The sequence below is a fragment of the Lampris incognitus genome, chromosome 20 (assembly GCF_029633865.1).
Source record: "Lampris incognitus isolate fLamInc1 chromosome 20, fLamInc1.hap2, whole genome shotgun sequence".
Taxonomy (NCBI): Eukaryota; Metazoa; Chordata; class Actinopteri; order Lampriformes; family Lampridae; genus Lampris; species Lampris incognitus.
In genome coordinates, this window is record NC_079230.1 from 2,003,841 (window position 1) to 2,021,965 (window position 18,125).

General features: G+C 47.0%; 1 protein-coding gene across 5 annotated transcripts in view; it reads right to left on the reverse strand.

The window, feature by feature from the left end:
• Positions 1 to 1,035: 1,035 nt before the first annotated feature.
• Positions 1,036 to 18,125, reverse strand: part of LOC130130741 (kinesin-like protein KIF1C) — a 71,846-nt gene continuing 54,756 nt past the window's right edge. For all 5 annotated transcript variants that reach the window (XM_056300537.1, XM_056300536.1, XM_056300535.1 and 2 more), the window contains 8 exons: positions 17,287 to 17,467; positions 17,015 to 17,087; positions 16,769 to 16,867; positions 14,911 to 15,072; positions 14,000 to 14,284; positions 12,275 to 12,364; positions 7,665 to 7,881; positions 1,036 to 5,377 (listed from right to left, as the gene is read on the reverse strand). In XM_056300537.1, the coding sequence (XP_056156512.1) occupies positions 4,530 to 5,377; positions 7,665 to 7,881; positions 12,275 to 12,364; positions 14,000 to 14,284; positions 14,911 to 15,072; positions 16,769 to 16,867; positions 17,015 to 17,087; positions 17,287 to 17,467 (1,955 nt within the window). In that variant the 3' untranslated portion in view covers positions 1,036 to 4,529. The remainder of the gene's footprint in view (positions 5,378 to 7,664; positions 7,882 to 12,274; positions 12,365 to 13,999; positions 14,285 to 14,910; positions 15,073 to 16,768; positions 16,868 to 17,014; positions 17,088 to 17,286; positions 17,468 to 18,125) is intronic.

The following is an 18,125-nucleotide window of genomic DNA, read 5'->3' on the forward strand; positions in this document are numbered from 1 at the left end:
CATTGTACATTCTATGCTAGCTAACAAGTTAGCTTAGCAAGTGTAAGACTTGGCCAACTTTTCTCCACAGTGTAAGTTGTCGTGACTATCACGTGTCATGACTGTTTCGTGTCGTGACCATCACGTGTCGTGACCATCACGTGTCATGACTGTTTCGTGTCGTGACCATCACGTGTCGTGACCATCACGTGTCATGACTGTTTCGTGTCGTGACTGTTTCGTGTCATGACCATCACGTGTCATGACTGTTTCGTGTCGTGACTGTTTCGTGTCATGACCATCACGTGTCATGACTGTTTCGTGTCGTGACTGTTTCGTGTCATGACCATCACGTGTCATGACTGTTTCGTGTCGTGACCATCACGTGTCATGACTGTTTCGTGTCATGACTGTTTCGTGTCGTGACTGTTTCGTGTCATGACCATCACGTGTCATGACTGTTTCGTGTCGTGACTGTTTCGTGTCATGACCATCACGTGTCATGACTGTTTCGTGTCGTGACTGTTTCGTGTCATGACCATCACGTGTCATGACTGTTTCGTGTCGTGACTGTTTCGTGTCATGACCATCACGTGTCATGACTGTTTCGTGTCGTGACTGTTTCGTGTCATGACCATCACGTGTCATGACTGTTTCGTGTCGTGACTGTTTCGTGTCATGACCATCACGTGTCATGACTGTTTCGTGTCATGACCATCACGTGTCATGACTGTTTCGTGTCGTGACTGTTTCGTGTCGTGACCATCACGTGTCATGACCATCACGTGTCGTGACTGTTTCGTGTCATGACCATCACGTGTCATGACTGTTTCGTGTCGTGACTGTTTCGTGTCGTGACCATCACGTGTCATGACTGTTTCGTGTCGTGACTGTTTCGTGTCATGACCATCACGTGTCATGACCATCACATTCTGCTGTTACAGATTTGAAAGAAGCATCATATCAAACTTATTTGCAGGACGATCAACGCTACGCTGAGATATTCCTTCCACACCACTCGATAGAGCTTTTAAGAAAGAAAAAGACAGATGTTAAAGAAATTTATTTTATTTTATTTTTTAAATCTGAAAAGCCAAAAGTGCCCCAAATTTTAGAATCACCTCTGCAGTCCATCCTTGTGTATACATGTGGAGATTGTTGTGTTGCAGTGTTGTTATTCTATGTTCAGTACGCAGACAGCCAGGAAACCAGAGTCACATCCCATGTGTGTGCCAACCTGCATGATTGGGATTCTGATATATGTGAAGCCATCGATGCAGGGCGGCTCCCGGTCCCGGCTGACAGGAGACCTGAGACGGGGTTGGCGGGGGGGGGGGGGGTAAATAGACGTGCTGGTCTTATTAACAGGTTTACTGGCACCATGTTGTTGACTCCTGGTAAAAGCTTGGACAGACAGACAGACATGTAGAAAGACAGACAGCTGTTCCAGGAGGTGTGGCTGTGTGCCAGTGGAGAGCCAGTAGGAGGTTTAGCAGATGCTGAAAAGTAACAACGACAACATCAACTGGTCATCCATGGCAACCACTGTCCGCTACAAATCAAGTGACGTGTCACTATGGAAACCACCTTTATTGAATTTGTTTGTTCACAAATACTCAGTTTACATCGGAGGTTCTGATTGGAGCAAAGGTGCGGAGGTGGGCGGGACCAGTCTGTGGAGAGAGCCGGCGGGGTTGGGGGGGGCGGGGTTGTACAAGTTCAAGAAATCTGAGGATGTTGTTGCAGTGGCAGTGAACCCCCACCCCCACCCCCCAAAAACAAGATTACCCAGATGATTTAAACCAGGGAAAACATGCTGAAGTGAAATGAAATCAAAGTTAATCATTTCCTCTTAAATCAACCCACAAACCACAAACCTCTCTAACACGAGTACAGCCCCACTTTCACACACACACACACTCACACACACACACACACTCACACACACACACACTCACACACTCGAACACACTCGAACACACTCGAACACGTCGAAAGAGAAACACACAGGAGCAGTTAGCAGGAGCAGAGGCTCCAGCAGCATCAAACAGGAGAACAGAGGGTTATCAGTACTGGTTGCAATGATGCTAACGATCACCATAAAGTTACAGCAGCTTGAAGCACAGGGATAATGGAGGCAGCATTAGCATACTAAGACGTAACACAGATAAACTAAAAATTCAGCCAGTCAGAGGCAAGAGCTGGGAAGAGAAAAATGAAAAAGGAAGCAAATTTATGCAAATTAAAACCAGCAATAACAAAAAAAAATCCCATAAAGCCTAGTGGCAGATTGTCCTGTGATTGGTTAAAAGCAGAGAGAACAGAGTAGGAAAATTCACTTCCTGCCACTGTTAGGACAACTTCCTGTGTTTCATCAATGTCATTATTGTTACCATGGTGACTCCCGCCTCCTGCTGCCAGGCATGCGGCTGGAGAGGAGCACTTCCATTGGTTTGGTTTGTCTTTGCTAAAGGTTAAAGGTCATGGAGCACAGGATTCCACTTGTTTCCCATAATCCCTTGCACCATCTGGCAGGGTGTGAGCTATCCAGAGCCCTCTATCTGTTTTCTATCGAACCTGTAACCAACTTCTGTTGTGACAGAGTTCCAGTCAATCAGCACAGGTCTTACTAACATCTCAGGAACGACCAAGTACTTCCTGTTGCAGCCCTCCATTTCCCTATAAATAAATATACCTCTCCAACCTTCCTCTCATCCATCACTTTCAGAGTCTATCACCGTTTCTCCATTTACTCTCTTTCCACGTCTATCCTTCCTTTGCTTCCTTCCTATTCTCTGCACCACTGCACCTCATCACCTCTTAAGTCACCTGTATAGTCAGTCCGTGTGTCTACATGTGAAGAGTGTTGTGTTGTAGTGTTGTTATTCTATGTTAACTACACTGGGAGAGCCACGACACCAGAGTCACATTCCATGTGTGTGTGAAGCTACATGGCCGGTACACATGATTCGGATGTCTCCTTATCCAGCGGGCCTGCCTCCCATCTCCAAGGAGTCGTCCACACACCTCTCGTCTGTCCTACAACAGCATCGGTACGAACTTCATCTTTAGTGTCGCTGTTCTTACAAGAGCGCATCAGTAAATTCAACCTGGTCACGTGACCCAGGGAAAGCATTTCATACGTCACAGATTATTAAAATAGTGTCATCTTCATAAAACTCAAAATACACTGCAGATATACACACACACAAATAGCCTAAAACATCACAATTCATTTCCCCAAAGGTGTGTGTGTGTGTGCGTGTGTTGAATGAGTGTGTGTGTGTGTGTGTGTGTGTGAGAGAGTGTGTGTGTGAGAGTGAGTGTGTGTGTGTGTGTGTGTGTGTGTGTATCTACGGTTTATACCCTGGTAAAGGTGTATTTCACCTGGTGGCAGTTCTCTGTCAGCACCATACTGTTGAATGCACTGCCAGTCTTTGCCTCCCTCTTCGTCCTCTCGCTCCCCTCGTTTATCCTCAGAGGTAGAACTTTCCTCTCCTCCCAGTGGAACGTGTCAGTGTCGACCAATCCTGTCAGTTCTCAGTGTATGTGTGACACACCATCTTTCTCTTTCTTCCTCGCTCTCTATTTACAAATAATGTCTGTCTGCTTTGCCCTCCCAGACACTTGGGGGCGCCACAGGACAGCTCTCTTTGGCTTTAAATATTCAGCCAGCTCGGCTAGGCTTAGCACACGAGACAAACTATAACAAACTAGCACCACGGGTATTTGAGCACATCAGCCCCCCTCACACCAAGTAGAAAATTCATGCTAACTGGCTAGCCCAAGCTAACAGAGGACTTACAGAATGCTTCCAGCGACTACATGCTAGCTTGCTGGCTTGTTCAGCGATGGCTAACGCAGGAAGCTGAAGCTGGGTCGGTTCAGGCATAAGAACATCACTACAGCCATTAGCCTTCTGTTGACGACACGGCTCGACAACCACAAAATATCCTGTTTACTTCACACACTAAAGCAGCTGAGTCGCTAACACGACAGCATTTAGAGGGAGGCTAGCTGTTTCTAGCACGTGTTATAAGGCACCTTATCACATACTGATCAATAAGATCTGTGATCAGTCAAAATTATACAGTATCGATCCTTTATCGAGCTGTCTGAAACCTCACCAGCTCTATAAACCAATAAAACCCATCTCAAAATAGCATCACCATGGTTGCAAAACAACTCGGCTGTGCCACATGCTGAAGATGTAAGCAAGCCAACAAATACATTCTCAAACACACACAAAGCAAGGTCAGCGATACATACGTGTGTGTGTGAGTGAGAGTGTGTGTGTGTTGTTATTTGGCATAGTGTGTGTGACTAACAAAGAATGTGCAAACTCAAAACTGGTTGTGCGTTGCGCAAAAGTACTCACACACACACACACACACACACACACACACACACACACACACACGCACACACACGCACACACACACACACACAATTTTCAAACTACAGCATTTTTAGCCACTTAAAATCCAACTTCCAGCCTTTCTGTGTTGGTCAGTCTCCACCAATCACAAAGCTATGTGTTAGCTCCTGCTTCAGAGGGCAGATGGTGTGTCCTTGTTGTTGGAGGATGTCATATTGGTCGAGATTTTGAGGTCTGGGGCACTGAACTGTCGTCTCATCCTGGGAGGGGTGTTGAAGCCCCACCCCCCATGCTGTGGCCCCACCCCCTGCAGCATGTCACCATGGGGCCGACCCCCTGAGCGTGGCAGGCTGTTGTAGTTGGGATGAGGCCCTGGTTGGAATGGCGCATTGTGGGGGTTGTAGTAGGGATGGTGGTGATACTGGTGATTATGGTGGTTGTACTGCAAGCTTCTGTCTCTCTCTCTCCCTCCTCCTCGACTACCTCTTCTTCCTCCCTCTCCTTCTCCTCCTCTCTCTGCCCCTGGGCCTGGCGACGCCCCCCTTCTGTATTTGGGTCGCCCCTGGTTACTGCTTCCATGGTTACCATTGCTGTGATTCTGGTTGTTGCCATGACGATGGTTGTCATAGGTGGAGCCATCTAGGGAGTTGCGTCGCTGGCGTCTCTGGTGCTGGTAGCTTCCCTGGTTGCCTTGGTGATGTGGTTGCCAGGTGCGATGCGGGCTCGGCGTGCGCATGCGAGGGAGGGGGTTTTGGAAAGGCAGGGGCAGGAGGGGCGGAGCCAGGCCCGGGGGGAGGAACTGAGGAGGAGGTGGGGGAGAAGGAGAACTTTTCTCCTCTTCCCCCTGCTCTGCTCCTCCCTCACTGCTCAGCCCCAGGCCAAGCAGGGCAGCGCTGGCCGGTCCCCAGGACAAACGGTGAGCCGGGTTACTCTTAAAGGGGAACTTCAGCTTGCAGTCCTGAGGGGGGATGAAGCGTCCGGTGCCGGGCAGATGAACCGGAACCACAGCAGAGTTCTGGCCTGGCAAAACACAGAGCAAAACATTCAGTCAAGTCAAGTCAAGTTTATTTATATAGCACATTTAAAACAACCACAGTTGAACCAAAGTGCTGCACAAGGTTAAAATACAATATAAAATAAGTGACACATATGAATATAAAATGTATGTAAAAAAGACATAATAAAATAAAGACATTAAAATGTAAACAATAAAACACAAGAGCAAAAGTATATTTCCACAATCACATCATTTACTTCTACAAACAAACACTTTCAACCAGTCACATCTACACCTGCTTCAGTTCTTCATCTACACTACAGGGCCAAAAGTATGTGGACGTCCCTTCTAATTAGTGGGTTTGTCGATTTAAGCCACATCCATTGCTGTTAGATACATAAAATCAAGCACACACCCATGTCATCTCTACAGACAAACACTGGCAGAAGAATGGCTCATACTGAAGAGCTCAGTGACATGTAACATGGCTCTGTCATAGGACGCCACGTTTCCAACAAGTCAGCTAGTCACATTTCTGCCCTGGTCAACTGTAATTCTGTTATTGTTATTGTGAAGGGGTAACATCTCGCAGCAACAACGGCACAGCTGTTAAGCGGTAGAACACGGAAGACCACAGACCGGGTCCGCCGACTGCTGAAGCGCCTAGCACATAAAAATAGTGTCCTTGGTTGCAACACTCACTACCGAGTTCACAACTGCCTCTGGAAGCAATGTCAGCATGAGAACTGTTTGCCGGGAGCTTCATGAAATGGTTTTCCATGGCCGAGAAGCAGCACATAAGTCTAAGATCACCATGCACGATGCCAAGTGTCGGCTGGAGTGGTGTGAAGCACACTGCTGTTGCACTCTGGAGCACGGGAAACGTTCTCTGGAGCGATGAACCACACGTCACTGTCTGGCAGGCTGACGGCTGAATGAGGAGAACGCTACCTGCCCGAATGCACAGTGCCAACTGTAAAGTTTGGAGGGGGAGACATAATGGTCTGGGGCTGTTTTTCATGGTTTGGGCTCGGCCCCTTAGTTCCAGTTAAGGGAACTTCACTGGTCCTGTTTCATCACGACAATGCCCCGGTGCACAAAGCAAGATCTATAAAGACATGGTTTGCTGAGTTTGGTATGACAGAACTTTACTGGCCTGCACAAAGTCCTGACCTCAACCCCATCCAACACCTTTGGGATGGATTGGAACGCCAACTGTGAGCCAGGCCTTCTCCCCAATATCATTTCTGCTGCAGCGTGTTTTGAGGTTTGAAAGCAACTGAGACTAGGTGTTTGGAAAATATGACTCTCAACCATTTTCCACACTCCCGCCACATACGGAATCACCCCTGGTTTTCACTTAGGCAGCGGTTTTCCTCCTCTCCTCGATCAGCCAGTGCACTGTTTGAGCGTCTTTCTGGCTTTAACAACTGCCCAGTTAGGGTAAACACACTTACCAACACCACGTCTCGGTTGCTTTCAAACCCCAAAACATGCCGTGCCAGAAATTGGTCCACCCCAAGGGTCGAGTCCCCCAGCACAAACAGAGCAATATAGTGTATAGTGTTAAGTGCCAGGAGGATTGTCATGACTTGTATATCGGGGAAACCAAACAGACACTGGCCAAGAGGATGGTACAACACAGAAGAGCTACCTTGTCAGGCCAGGACTCCACAGTCTACACCATCTACAGGCCAGTGGCCACTCTTGCAAGGATGAGGATGTGCACGTCTCAATTTGAACGGGGAGTCAAAGAGGCCATCTATGTGAAGAAGGAATAACCATCCCTGAACCAAGTAGGGGGGCTAAGAGTACATCTTTTACCATGTTACAATGCTGGGATTGCAGTTATTCCCCAATCCTCTGAATAGTGCACTTGGCCATTGTAACTAATTAATGGTCACAGAACTTGGCATATGAAACTGATTGCCGGTTTCAGTTGTTATGCAACTGTGCCGGTTTTGGCCGTTATGCAACTGTGCTGTTTATAAGTTTGGAAATACCTGCAGTCAGCTGAAACTGACGAAGTCACTTAGATGAGTGATGAAACGTTTCCTCCACTAAACTGTGTCCAGATGAACTGATTCAACTTCCTGGGATATGGGTGTGATGTTCAGGTGTCCACATACTTATGGCCAGGTAGTATATAGCAAATATAAACACTAAATATTTCACGTCACCAATACACCAGATAGATAGTCAAGCTACAGACCATCTATGTGTCTCTAATCTACCCACCTGTCTGTCTACCTGTCTGTCTGTTTACTTGTCTGTCTCTCTGTCTTCCTGCCTGTCTGTCTATCAGTCTACCTTGGTTTTCCCTTCTCAGTTTCTTGGTGATGTTTTGTTGTTGCAGGTTGAGGATGCGTTGTTGTTCTTGTTTCAGCCAGCGGAGGCGCCCTCTCCTGAATGCTGGGTCCTCCTCCATCAGTCGAGTCACTCTGATTTCTGGTTGCTCACGATCGTTCATGGCCACGCCCCCATTCCGCTGAGAAGATACGCCCCCTTCACCATTCATCTCATCATCCTGGAGAATCCAGCAAATCAAAGCGGATTTATGCAAATTTTGCAGCGGTATTGTGTTAATACTACTGGAGGCAGAAGGTGTGACCTGATTTGTCATCACCTCTGATATCTCAGTGCCATGTCTCAAATGTCAAGCTTAAATACAGAATGATACACCGATCAACAAAAACATTAACACCACTGTCAGGTAAGTGAATAACATTGATTATCGCATTACCATGGCACCTTTGAAGGGGTGGGGCATATTAGGCAGCAAGTGAACAGTCAGTTCTTGAAGATGATTTGTTGGAAGTGTAAGGATCTGAGCTACTTTGTCAAGGGCCAAATTGTGATGGCTAGACGACTGGGTCAGAACATCTACAAAACAGCAAGGCTTGTGGGTATGCAGCGGTCAGTGTCTACAAAAAGTGGTCCAAGGAAGGACAACCGCTGAACTAGAAACAGGGTCATGGGCACCCAAGGCTCACTTGATGTGCATGGGTAGTGAAGGCTAGCCTGTCTGGTCCGATCCCACAATAGAGCTACTGTAGCTCAAATTGCTGAAAAAGTTAATCCTGGCTGTGATAGACAGGTGTCAGAACAGAACACAGTGCATCACACCCTGCTGCATATGGGGCTTTGTAGCTGCAGACCAGTCCGAGTGCCCATGATGACCCCTGTCCACCGTCGAAAGAGCCTACAATGGGCACATAAGCATCAGAACTGGACCTTGGAGCAATGGAAGAAGGTGGCCTGGTCTGATGAATCACATTTTCTTTTACATCATGTGGACGGCTGGGTGTGTGTGTGTCATTTACCTGGGGAAGAGATGGGACCAAGATGCACTATGGGAGGAAGGCAAGCTGGTGGAGGCAGTGTGAAGTTCTGGCCAATGTTCTGCTGGGAAACCTTGGGTCCTGGCATTCATGTAGATCTTACTTTGACACATACCACCTACCTAAACATCGTTACAGACCAGGTAGACCCCTTCGTGGCAACGGTATTCCCTGGTGGCAGTGGTCTCTTTCAGCAGGATTATGCTCCCTGCTACACTGCACACATTGCTCAGGAATGGTTTGAGGAACATGACAAAGAGTTCAAGGTGTTGCCTTGGCCTCCAAACTCCCCAGATCGCAATCTGATCGAGCATCTGTGGGATGTGCTGGAACAACAAGTGTGATACATGGAGGCCCCACCTCCCAACTTAAAGGACTTAAAGGATCTGCTGTTAACGTCTTGGTGCCAGACACCAGAGGACACCTTCAGAGGTCTCGTAGAGTCCATGTGTCTCGACAGGTTAGAGCTGTTTTGGCGGCACGATTGGGACTTACACGATATTAGGCAGGTGATTTTAATGTTTTGGCTGATCGGTGTATAGTGTCCAGTTATGAGTTAGTAACATGTTTTTCAGATGTTATGGAGAAGTGGAAGTCAGGGAATAAGCCAAGAGAAACCTTCAGCAGAATTTATTAGTGACAGAACTTTATATGACTGGGCTCACTGTCTTAAAACACCATCATTACATTTTTATCTTTATTTCCACTTCCTGGCTACGCTGGGTGATTTCAGCTGTTTCAGTTTTTGCCACAATTTCAGCATTCCGTTCTTAACTATTCATTCATTTAGAATATCAAGTCCCTCTGTTAATTTCTGAGACACCTGTTGGTATGCTAATTCAAGTTTCATTATGGTTTTCGAATTTAAAGTGACGTTGTGTAATTCACAGAAGGTTGAATCGGTTCATCTGGACACGTCGTTTACTGAGAGAAACGCAATTAAGGTTGAGTCCAGATGAACCAATTCAACCTTCTGTGATGGTCTTACCTGCATTACCGAGCATGCATCACGACATGCATCACGACATTGTGTAATTACTGCCCGGGCAGTACTGTCCTTTATTCATGCGCAGGAAATGACGCTCACTATGAGGCATGACAAAAAGCTTCAGGAAGGGCTTGTTGGTGGTGGAGGTTGCAGCAAAATACATGTAGTCAGGTCAGCTGGTGAAGACAGAAACATCTAAAATCCTGCGGTGAAGTTTATCATGCCTCGTAGCAGGTGTCTTCCGGTGCACAAGGAAATGATCACACCGTGTTTTCTAACAGAACAATTACACATTGGGCCTCATTCATCAATCCTTCCTTCGTACATACAAATTTGTTCTTATACACCCATGGATTTTTGTTTTAGTAGCGCTGTGTACTGGCGATAATCTGGCGATACGATACCTATCACAATGCAGGGTTACGATTCGATATATGGCGATATGTTACGATATTGTAAGAAAGGTGATATATTGTGATACTGTAAGAAAGGTGACATATAGTGATACTGTAAGAAAGGTGATATATTGTGATACTGTAAGAAAGGTGATATATTGTGATACTATAAGAAAGGTGATATATTGTGATACTATAAGAAAGGTGATATAATGTGATACTGTCAGAAAGGTGATATATTGTGATACTGTAAGAAAGGTGATATATTGTGATACTGTCAGAAAGGTGATATATTGTGATACTATAAGAAAGGTGATATATTGTGATACTATAAGAAAGGTGATATATTGTGATACTGTCAGAAAGGTAATATATTGTGATACTATAAGAAAGGTGATATAATGTGATACTGTCAGAAAGGTGATATATTGTGATACTGTCAGAAAGGTGATATATTGTGATACTATAAGAAAGGTGATATAATGTGATACTGTCAGAAAGGTGATATATTGTGATACTGTCAGAAAGGTGATATATTGTGATACTGTAAGAAAGGTGATATATTGTGATACTGTAAGAAAGGCGATATATTGTGATACTATAAGAAGGGCGATATATTGTGATACTGTAAGAAAGGCCATATATTGTGATACTGTAAGAAAGGTGATATATTGTGATACTGTAAGAAAGGCGATATATTGTGATACTATAAGAAGGGCGATATATTGTGATACTGTAAGAAAGGCCATATATTGTGATACTGTAAGAAAGGTGATATATTGTGATATTGTAAGAAAGGCGATATATTGTGATACTGTAAGAAAGGTGATATATTGTGATAACTGTAAGAAAGGCGATATATTGTGATACTGTAAGAAAGGCGATATATTGTGATACTGTGAGACAGGTGATATATTGTGACACTGTAAGACAGGTGATATATTGTGATACTATAAGAAAGGGGATATATTGTGATACTGTAAGAAAGGTGATATATTGTGATACTGTGAGACAGGTGATATATTGTGACACTGTAAGACAGGTGATATATTGTGATACTATAAGAAAGGGGATATATTGTGTTACTGTAAGAAAGGTGATATATCGCGGTTTCATAGGCCTGTGTTCTTTGTGCTTATGCTACTTCCTGTCTCAGTTTACGTTGTCATGTTGGAGTGGAAGAGCCAAATGGCTGAAGATGGATTACAACACTGCTATCTACCGGTCGTGGGGTTACACACAACACAACATGTTTGTCACGAACCTTTACAGGTAAACAATCAAAAACCGATATAGTGGTTTTGAGAATCGATACAGTATCACAAAAGATAATATCATGATACCCCTGTGTATCGATATTTTCTTACACCCCTACTACTTAGCTGTCAACACTGTCTGACAGGCAGAAGCAAAGCCCAACAGACTGCACTTCCTTCCCCCTAACATCTATCGTAGACCTCTCACAGCATGCAATCACCCCGGCTCAGAAAGACATCAGTCGCAGCCAACTGCTGTCTACATTCAGGGGTTCCCCTAGTTCTACACTGGTCTCAGACAAACTTCAGGGTTACACATCTCCACTGCTGTGCAAGAACACATTTGTACATATTAACCCTTCTGTTGTCTTCCGGGTCAAAAAGAGCCATAACAGTGTTTAACAGCAGAGAAAAGACTCTACATGATCTTTCTTCAGCCTGACACGTGATGACTTCTCCTACAGTGACCCCAACATTACAAACAATGACACATTATTTTTGTTTATATTTCCATGAAAGCTGTACACCACTAGGGTACTAAGATTGTGTTAGGGTCATGTTTCACCCTAAGACATGTGTGGTTCATGTGACCCTAAGACATGTATGGGTCATGTGTGACCCTAAGACGTGTTGGTCATGTGACCCTATAAGAACGAGGGGTGTCTAATGACTAAATGCAGTCTTGCAGTGTGGAGAGGGAAAACCCAGATAGTCACACAGTTTGTGATGAATGACAGCTTGTTGCTTCCTGCACAATAGCTTTAAGATTAAATTAAGTTGGTTTAATTTTGAGGTTTAATGAAGGGGGCTCATAAATGACCCTTAAGACACGGCCAGTACACACAATGTGTGGACAACACAAGGGGTAAAGTCACTGCCCTTGTGTATATGGCAAATGATACACTGTTTATGTGTGTTGTGTGTGTGTGTGTGTGTTAACCTGGACTGGAATGATGCTCTCCATCTTGACCATTCTGTCTCGCAGGGCTTTAATCTCTTCGTCTTTCATGTTGTTCTGTAGCTTCACCTCCTACAAGGGGGAGACAGACACACAAGTCTTTCTGTTCATAGAGCAGAGGAATAGGTGACATGTAGTTGAACACCACAACCACCGGGATTACACTCCTACCTAAACCACCATGGTGGTCAACATGACGGCCGGTGTTTAAACTCTGTATTGTGTCAAGATAAACAAGGCCTTTGTACTGCGAGGCCTCGGTGGTAGTCATGGTGTAAATACTGCGAGGCCTCGGTGGTAGTCATGGTGTAAATACTGCGAGGCCTCGGTGGTAGTCATGGTGTAAATACTGCGAGGCCTCGGTGGTAGTCATGGTATAAATACTGCGAGGCCTCGGTGGTAGTCATGGTGTTAATACTGCGAGGCCTCGGTGGTAGTCATGGTGTAAATACTGCGAGGCCTCGGTGGTAGTCATGGTGTAAATACTGCGAGGCCTCGGCGATAGTCATGGTGTAAATACTGCGAGGCCTCGGCGGTAGTCATGGTGTAAATACTGCGAGGCCTCGGTGGTAGTCATGGTGTAAATACTGCGAGGCCTCGGTGGTAGTCATGGTGTAAATACTGCGAGGCCTCGGTGGTAGTCATGGTGTAAATACTGCGAGGCCTCGGTGGTAGTCATGGTATAAATACTGCGAGGCCTCGGTGGTAGTCATGGTGTTAATACTGCGAGGCCTCGGTGGTAGTCATGGTGTAAATACTGCGAGGCCTCGGCGATAGTCATGGTGTAAATACTGCGAGGCCTCGGTGGTAGTCATGGTGTAAATACTGCGAGGCCTCGGTGGTAGTCATGGTGTAAATACTGCGAGGCCTCGGTGGTAGTCATGGTGTAAATACTGCGAGGCCTCGGTGGTAGTCATGGTGTAAATACTGCGAGGCCTCGGTGGTAGTCATGGTGTAAATACTGCGAGGCCTTGGTGGTAGTCATGGTGTGTCTGTACTGGAGAACGCTAGTGTGTTTCTAGCACAGAGCAACGAACTCCACACAGGAAATGATGCGACAACACACATCATAAATACTGACATGACACACACCATCACGCACAAGTTACGAGCGGCCATGTTGACGGCTCATGGTGGTTTTAGGTCGAACTTATCATGACTTTTTTGTGCGACTGGTCTAAAACTCTCTTTTTCCCCCATGCTCCCTCTTTTCTCCCCAGTTGTATCTGTCCAATTAACCCGCCCTTTTTGAGCCGTCCCACTCGCTGCTCCACCCCCCCCTCTCTGCAGTGACCAGGAGAAATACCCACAGCCGGCTTCCCACCTGCAGACATGGCCGATTGTGTCAGTAGAGACGCCCGACCAAGCCAGAGGTAACACGGGGATTCGAACCGCCAACCCCCATGTTGGTAGGCCACAGAATAGACCGCTACGCCACCCGGGCGCCTGATATACAACTCGTTTTAATGTGAATATATGCAGTTTTAGAAACATTCAGGGAGTGGCAGGTCTGTATCTTTTTTTCCCACAAAGTTATGAAACTTTGAAAATCCAAAACAAAATGGCGGCCCGGGTCATTCCGGTGTGAAAGCTGTGCTGTGTGCTGGGAGCCGGACCGTTTAGCAGCAAGAAAAGAAGTCCGGCTGGCATTTAGTTTCATTTTTCATATAATTTCTTTTCTCTGACAACATCTTGGAACAGACATACCTGTAAAATATCCGTAAGTTTGTCGATATGTGCCTTCAAGTCGTAGATTCCTTTCTCTCCTCCTCCAGCCTGCTCCCCGCTCTCTCCTCCTCCTCCTCCTTCGTCTGGCGGGGGACTCCTCTCTTCTCCAATCCCCACCGTGTCCCACACATCCTGAGCCACGGCCCTCCAGCTCTCCTTCTCACCCGGGTCTTTCTTTGTGTACATCCGACAGAGTTCCTTCATTTTCACGATGGACAGAGCCTCGATTTCCTGACGGGAGTGGCGGAAGTCGCCAAGGGCAACCTGCGGGATGTGGGGTGATGGAGACAGGAGACCTGTTCAACATTGGGAGGGAAGCGCCTCTGCTCTAACCTGCTGCTAAATCACTGCCTGTTGGTTTTGGCTTCAGAAGACAAAGCTCCTCTGACAGCCTTGCTCTGTCTCCGTCCTGGATGAGGAGTCGTGGACCAGCCGGGTCGCCGGTCCAGCAGCTCCTGGGCTGGTGAAACCTGTCATGTCAGCTTAACCTGGCACTGCCACACAAGGGCTGCTGCACACAGCTATTGGGGCTGCAAGCTAGCTGTCAGAGGAGCCCAATAGAGATGCTTTCTAGCACCCCCTAGTGTCAGGGAGGCTGCAGAGCACCGGCTCATTTTGAAGACGGTAATGTTTCAACCTGATCTGAGAATATGAACACGGGGCTGTTTTCCTGCCATTACATTATTAATCAGCTAATAATGATCTCATCACGCTGTGTGTGTGTATTGTGTGTATGTGTGTGTATGTGTGTGTGTGGTGTGTGTATGTGTGTATGTGTATATGTGTTTGTGTGAGTATGTGTGGTATGTGTGTGTGTGTGTGTGTGTGTGTTGTGTGTGTTGTGTATGTATGTGTGTGTGTGGTGTGTGTGTGTGTGTGTGAGACTGCACCTCGTAGCAGATCTCTTTGACAGCCTGCATGCGGAGGTCAGAGATGGTGACCTGTTTGGGGTCCTTGCTGATGCGTCTTCTTTGAGGGATCTGGTAAACTCTGAGAGGCTCCCTACGCTTCCCACTGCTGGGCAGACCACAACGCTTCACAATGGACTGTACCTGCACACACACACACACACACACACACACACACACACACACACACACACACACACACACACACACACCGTCACTTCCCTGTGGACCACAACTTTGTAAACAAGTAGTCAGACAGTGTGGAGATGTAATTCATCCACGCAGACAGACAGACAGACAGACAGACAGACAGACAGACAGACAGACGGGTAATGAGGGGGAATTCCAGAGCAGAGAGGCAGAAGGTCAAGGCGCTGAATTACTGGTCTGGGCTCGCTTACTCATGTTCCCTGTCAGAATCCATCTGCATCACTACAATCGGGTGATGGACTCACTTCATCACTGAGTCCATCGTTTAATGGCTTCTTTTTCACTGCTGACATGTGAAACGGAAACTACAGCCCGGAGACTGCTGACGAGTCAGTTGTTAATGTCAGCATCCACCCATTCATCATCCATCCATCCACCCACCCATCACCCATCCATCATCCATCCATCCACCCATGATCCAAACCACTCATCCTGCTCTCAGGGTCGCGGGGATGCTGGAGCCTATCCCAGCAGTCATTGGGCAGCAGGAGGGGAGACACCCTGGACAGGCTGCCAGAAATCACAGGGCCCACACACACACACACACACACACACACAGGCATATACACACAGACAGACACAGACACACACACACACACACACAGGCATATAGACACACAGACACACACCTAGGGACAACTTAGTAGGGCCGAGTCACCTGACTTATATGTCTTTGGACTGTGGGAGGAAACCGGAGCCCCCGGAGGAAACCCACGCAGACACGGGGAGAACATGCAGACGCCACACAGAGGACGACCCGGGACGACCCCCAAGGTTGGACTACCCCGGGGCTCGAACCCACAGCCTGCTTGCTGTGAGGTGACCGCACTAATCACTGCGACACCGTGCCGTCGCTACTGTGAACATTCATATTTGTAATAATGTACCAGGTTGGAAGGTTCCTTGTACAAAGTACTGCAGTAGTTCTGACAGGCTCTTTCATACCCACGCCAACTGGTACTGTAGCTAAAACCTCCCCGACCAATCGATACCCACGCCAACTGGTACTGTAGCCAAAACCTCCCCGACCAATCGATACCCACGCCAACTGGTACTGTAGCTAAAACCTCCCCGACCAATCGATACCCACGCCAACTGGTACTATAACCAAAACCTCCCCGACCACTACTACTACTACTACTACTACTACTACTACTACTACTACTACTACTTTCGGCTGCTCCCGTTAGGGGGCGCCACCGCGGATCATCCGTCTCCATCTCTTCCTGTCCTCTGCATCTTCCTCTTCTTCCTCTGTCACACCAGCCACCTGCATGTCCTCCCTCACCACCTCCATAAACCTCCTCTTTGGCCTTCCTCTTCTCCTCTTCCCTGGCAGCTCCATATTCAGCATCCTTCTCCCAGTATACCCAGCATCTCTCCTCCACACATGTCCAAACCATCTCCATCTTGTCTCTCTTGCTTTGTCTCCAAACCGTCCAACCTGAGCCGTCCCTCTAATATACTCCTTCCTAATCCTGTCCTTCTTCATCACTCCCAATGAAAATCTTATCATCTGCATCTCGGCCACCTCCAGCTCCTCCTCCTGTCTTTTCATTTGTGCATGCATGTGTATGTAAATTGTGTGTGTGTGTGTGTGTGTGTATATGGTGTGTGTGTTTGTGTGTACCTTGTTGGCAGGTAGCTTCTCTCTCAGGGAGGAAATTAGTCTCCAGCTCTCCTCACAGGAACGCTTGTCTGAATCATCACCACTGTCACTATCTGCATACTACACACACACACACAGGAGCAATACACACAGGTGTTATCTGCTGCTGAATTGTAGATGGACAAACTGAGTATAATTTGTTTTACAGCAGGCACACACACACACACACACACACACACACACACACACACACACGGGGCTGGGTACCAGTCTATGTTGTTCCAGGAGCAGGTCTGCCTCCTCCTTTTCCCTGCGGTACTGATTCTCAACGTCTTGAAGTCTGGAAAACAAACAAGAAGGTGACCAATAATCAATCATGGACGACTGTACACAATTTGAAGTATTGATTGTTCTGTGTCCAAAAACTACAACACACTTCTGTCTCTATTTTACCCACAATCCTCTATTTATCAGCCTGTCTTTCTGTCTGTTTGTCTCCCTGTTTGTCTCTCTCTCTCTCCCTCTCCCTCTCTCTCTACCTTTTCTCCATCTCCAGCTTGATGTCTATCCCCTGTTTCTCCAGCAGCTCTCTCTGGGCGTAGTTCCAGTCCTCTGGTTCTCCCTGCTGGTCAGCCGTGGCACTACGCTCCCTCTCCAGCCGGGCCTGCTCGGGGTGAGTAAACCTGAACACATGGTTCTTCCCCATGACTATACGGTTCCCTAGAGACAGAGAGCGAGACAGGACAGTGCACATGGTCGTATTGCTGTCTATGTGAATCCACAACTGCCAGTTCTTCAACACTACAACGACCCAGGCCGCCATTTTGATGGTTTGGGTTTTTCAAAGTTTAATAACTTTGTGAAATAAAAGATACAGACCTGCCGCTCCCTGAAAGCTCCTAAAACTGCATATAGCTGCATTAAAATGAGTTTTAAAGCAACTGCACATAAAAGTCATGATAAGATCGACCTAAAACCACCATGACCCGTCAACATGGCCGCTCGTAACTTGTGCGTGATGGTGTGTGTCATGTCAGTATTTATGATGTGTGTTGTCGCATCATTTCCTGTGTGGAGTTCGTTGCTCTGTGCTAGAAACACACTAGCGTTCTCCAGTACAGACAAACCGTCTAAACTCGATGTGTGATTATGTCCAACATGTCTGGTTCCAGACACCGCTACAGATACACCATGACTACCACCGAGGCCTCGCAGTATTTACACCATGACTACCACCGAGGCCTCGCAGTATTTACACCGTGACTACCACCGAGGCCTCGCAGTATTTACACCGTGACTACCACCGAGGCCTCGCAGTATTTACACCGTGACTACCACCGAGGCCTCACAGTATTTACAGGTGTTGGACAGCGGCCAT